At 42.7% G+C, this 5,073-nt stretch overlaps 1 gene segment (V, D, J or C); it reads left to right on the top strand.

The window, feature by feature from the left end:
• The first annotated feature begins 406 nt into the window (after positions 1 to 406).
• Positions 407 to 1,281, top strand: LOC135964472 (immunoglobulin heavy variable 3-48-like). The segment is given in 2 exon segments: positions 407 to 531; positions 631 to 1,281. Coding segments are annotated over 2 exon segments (486 nt in total).
• Positions 1,282 to 5,073: the final 3,792 nt, after the last annotated feature.

Here is a 5,073-nt window from a genome sequence, read left to right as displayed (position 1 = left end):
TTTAGGGAGCAGTCAGAACCAGTGACAAGGAGCACAGGGCCAGATACTGGGCTTCACGCATTCCAGACAGGAGCTCCTAGATGCATACAGAGTCCCCACCACGTGTGGGTTCACTTCCACATCTGTAAATGGAGAAAATATTGACTCCTACAGAACATAATTTACACAAATATTTAAAGATGAAATAGGGTGATCAGGGCAAAGTGCTTATCACAGTACAATTTCATAATAAGGCAGCATATTTTCCAAATTCCATCATTATCTGCAAACTTCTGCAGGGCACCGTCTTATTATCTAGGTACAGCCTACTCCTCAAGCGTCCCACCCTGAAGCTTGCTATATAGTAGGAGACATGCAAATAGGGTCCTCCCTCTACTGATGAAAACCGACCCAACCCTGACCCTGCAGCTCTGAGAGAGGAGCCTTAGCCCTGGGTTCCAAGGCACTTCCACTTGGGGATCAGCCCTGAACACAGAAGACCCACCATGGAGTTGGGGCTGAGCTGGGTTTTCCTTGTTGCTATTTTAAAAGGTGATTCAGGGAAAACTTGAGAGATTCAGTGTGAGTGGATATGAGAGAAACAGTGGGTTTGTGTGCCAGTTTCTGACCAGGCTTTCTCTGTGTTTGCAGGTGTCCAGTGTGAGGTGCAGCTGGTGGAGTCTGGGGGAGGCTTGGTAAAGCCTGGGGCTTCCCTGAGACTCTCCTGTGCAGCCTCTGGATACACCTTTGGTGATTATGGCATGCACTGGGTCCGCCAGGCTCCGGGAAAGGGACTGGAGTGGGTCTCATTCATTAGTTACACTGGTAAAACCATATACTACGCTGACTCCGTGAAGGGCCGATTCACCATCTCCAGAGACAACGCCAAGAACTCGCTGTATCTGCAAATGAACAGCCTGAGAGCCGAGGACACGGCCGTGTATTACTGTACTAGAGACACAGTGAGGCGAGGTCAGTGTGAGCCCAGACACAAACCTCCCTGCAGGGATCCCCGTGACCACCAGGGGGCGCCCAGACACAAACCTCCCTGCAGGGGTCCCCGTGACCACCAGGGGGCGCCCGGACACTGAGCTCGGGGCTGTCTCCAGGGCAGGAGCCGGTGCTGCTAAGGCCTGGCTTCCTGTCATGGTCTGTGGCTGCCTCATTGTCAAATTTCCCCAGGGAACGTCTCCAGATTTACAATCTGTACTAACGGTTCATGTCTGTAAATGCAAAACGTTTTTGTCCTTCTTGTTTCTTTGTTTTTTGTAACAGGAAGACACACCCTCACCTCCATAGAAACAACAGTGCCACTTTGGGTGCAGATAATCCTTCTGTAATCAGCAGGATGAAAGTCCCGATGACTCTCAGGGGAACCTGGAGAGTGTTTTCCAGTTAGACTCAGGGCAGAGACCTCCATGGGAATCTCTGATTAGAACAGGCTTTCGGTGAAACCCCGTCTCTACTAAAAATACAAGAAAATTAGCCAGGCGAGGTGGCGGGCGCCTGTAGTCCCAGTTACTCGGGAGGCTGAGGCGGGAGAATGGCGTGAACCCGGGAGGCGGAGCTTGCAGTGAGCCGAGATCCGGCCACTACACTCCAGCCTGGGGCACAGAGCAAGACTCTGTCTCAAAAAAAAAAAAAAAACAACAACAACAAAACAGGCTTTGAGTTCTGATGGGAACCAAGAGAGACGCTCACTCAGGGTCGGGGTCCTTAAAACCTGATGGTTTTCACAGTTATCCCCCCTCGTCTTGTAAAACTGTGCACATCTGACTCAGACTGATTCAGTTGACAGTCTCTCTATATTCTCTCTCTCTCTCACGCACACACAATCGCGCGCGTGTGCGCGCACACACACACACACGTCCTACAATGAAAAGATCATATGATCAAGTAACAATATGATGGCTGCTCTGAGCCAAAAGTAGAAGGCTCAAAATAAAACATATCTTGTCAGCATCTTGATCTTGGAGTTCACAGCACGGATAAATGAAATAAAATGAATGCTGTGTGAGTCAACAAGTATGATAGTTTGTAATGGCAGCTTAAACTAATGAAAAAATTTGGGGTTCAGAAGTGGAATTCTGATGTTACAATTATTTAAACATTGTGAAAGTAGCTTGGAATTGAGTTGTGTGTAAAATGATGGATACCATTGACATACATGAAGAAATTTTTATATTGAGGGTCATTCTGATAGACAGAAATGAGTAGAGTGGTTTTGGAAAGTGGAGGAACGGTGATCCTTATCATAAATTTGTTAAAAAGAACTTGGCTGGACCGTGTTATAAAATTTAGTGGATGATAACTTGTGACTAGTGAGAACTTGTGAGTAGCTGAGAATAATTCTAAGTTAAGTGTTAAAGGTATTTTGCTTGGTTTCTCCTGAGTGCTTATAATAAGTGAGGTAGATAAATTAAAATCAGAAAGACTATAAACTAAAAAGAATACAAAAGCTGAAGGCTTAGAAAATTCCCAACCTATCCATATTGCAAAAATCAGAAAGTGTATTCTACAAAGAACACTGAGTATATGGCTCAAATATCACTCAGTAACAAGCCTAAGATACTCTGTGAAAAGAAACATTTCCAGTTTTAAAGAAAGAGAATTGACCCAAGTAAATTTGAAGAATACTGTTAGATTTTTCAGATTTAATGGCCTGGAATAATAGAGCTATTTGGCTGCAAATGTACATGATTCTTCTTGAAGGGAGAAAAATAAGCTTTAAATTTATTCAGAAACCATCACACCACTGCCTTTATTTTAACAGACTAGAAAACCTGTTTCTAAAATCTTGAGGAAGAAACCACCCAACAGAGGCTTGGGTTGGGAGCACCCAGCAAGCCCTGTGTGTAGGGCTGATGAGGCCTTTGACATGGGAGCTTGGCCTAGCAGTGCCTCAGGAGCGGTGCCTCTGCCTGCAGCCTTGGAGTTGATTCTGCTGCCCCAATAAGAGGAGAAGGAAAAAGATCTTTCTGGAGAAGATTACACTGGGGGCTTAAAGCCTATGGCAATTTGTTTTGCTATGCATTGTATTTGCTGGAGACATACCACCCATTTTGCCCCCTATTTTTTTTCCTTTGGCAATGACACTGTCTATTCTATGCTTAATTCTACAGGACACAGCAGAGGCTGTATCCTGTGTGACAAGATTCAGCATGAAAGGCTCCTATTACCTGAGCCAGATGCATCACTGATCTGCGGCCATCAGTTTCTTAGGTTCATATCACTTTAAGGGACCAAGTACAAATGTCTATGGCGTATGTCATTCTTAAAGTGCAGAAATGGTGTCGAGGAAGAAGGTGAAGATGAGAGAGCAGGAGGAATTACGAAAATCCAGATAGCATCTTCTCTTCTAGAGTAGAAGGTACACTAGTACTTTTATGAAACAATAAAATAGATGAAATGTGTCATCATCATGGAGTGTCTCACAGGGGCAGTGCAAAGATAAATTTCTAAATATATCATCAGGTAGATGTGATGGATGAGGCTTATATCCACACAGGGAGCCCATAAATACCCAGATAATTAAAAAATCCAACACCTGGAAAGAAAAACGCCTCATCTTGACATCACAAACCCATCTCAGTAAGTTCGAGGAGTAACGTGGAAATGGAAGGGAAAATTCAAAAACACATTTATCATGAAATTTTTAGCACATGTTTGAACATTAAAACAGAATTGTCCACAATTTTAGGAAAACCACCCCATGACACTGAATCACTACACTCATCGAAACACCACTGAGTCAACGGAGTTCTAACTGTGAGCAGGTCAGTCAGTACTGGGGCCTTGGGAGAATCAAGGCTCTCGGGTACATTTTACAGAACCCAGAATTGAGCCACACGATCTATAGCCAAAAGATCTTTGACAAACTTCACAAAAGTTAACAACAAGATACACCAGAAAAAGGACATCCCATTCAATAAATGGTGCTGGGGAAATTGGAAACCAACATGCAGAAGAATAAAACTAGACCCCTACCCTCAACTCACACACACTCAACACAAAATGAATTAAAGACTCCTGCATGAGACCTCAAACTATAAATGTACTCAAATAAAATGCCAGGACAACTCTTCTGGGCATTGACCTAGGTAAAGAACTTATGACTAACACCACCAAAGCACATCCAAGAAAAAAAATAGACAAATGAGAATTAAACTAAAGAGGTATTTCACAGCAACAGAGTGAACAGGCAAGTTGCAGAATGACGGAAAATTTTTGCACACCTTGCCTGTGACAAGAAACTAATATGAAGAATTTACAAGGAATTAAGCTCTACAACAACAATGGGAAGAAGAACTAAATAACCCCATTAAAATGAGCAAAGGACATGAGTAGACATTTCCAAAGAACACATACAAATGGATAATACATATATAAACAATGCTCAACATCACTAACCATCAGGGAAATGCAAATTAAAACCACAATCAGATATTATCTTACAAAAGCCACAGTGACTATTATTAAAATCTCAAAAGTATCCGATGCTGGTGAGGATGGAAAGTAACAGGAACTCATCAACACTGTAGATGAGAATGTGGACGAGGACAACCTCTATGGAAAATGGTACGGAGTCTTCCCAAAAAACTGTAAATAGAACTGCCATTTGATTCAGCAATCCCGCTATAGGGTAACTATCCAAAGGAAAATAAATCATTATTTCAAAAAGATATCCATGCTTCTATGTTTACCACAAAACTATTCTTAATAGCACATATGTCAACCCGAGTGTCCACCAACAGATGATTTTATAAAAGAACATAGCACACAAGCCCAATTCAATACTAGTCAACCATGATAAGAAATGAAACTGTGTCTTTTGCAGCAAGAAGCCTAGAACTGGGGACAATATAATTAGTGAACTAACTCACAAACAGAAAGTCACATGTCACACGTTATTACTTATAAGTGGGAGGTAACAGTGTGTCCACAAGGATATGGAGAGAGAAATGATGGACACTGAAGACTTAGAAGGATGGGAGGTGGAAGGTGGGAGCATGAGGAGACATTACCTAATGGGTACAATGTACATTATTTGGGTGATAGTACACTAAAAGCTGAGACCATTGTGGAATATATTCA

Source organism: Macaca fascicularis, chromosome 7 (assembly GCF_037993035.2).
Source record: "Macaca fascicularis isolate 582-1 chromosome 7, T2T-MFA8v1.1".
Taxonomy (NCBI): Eukaryota; Metazoa; Chordata; class Mammalia; order Primates; family Cercopithecidae; genus Macaca; species Macaca fascicularis.
Note: the sequence above shows the minus strand (reverse complement) of the source record. Positions and strands in the feature narration are given on the sequence as shown.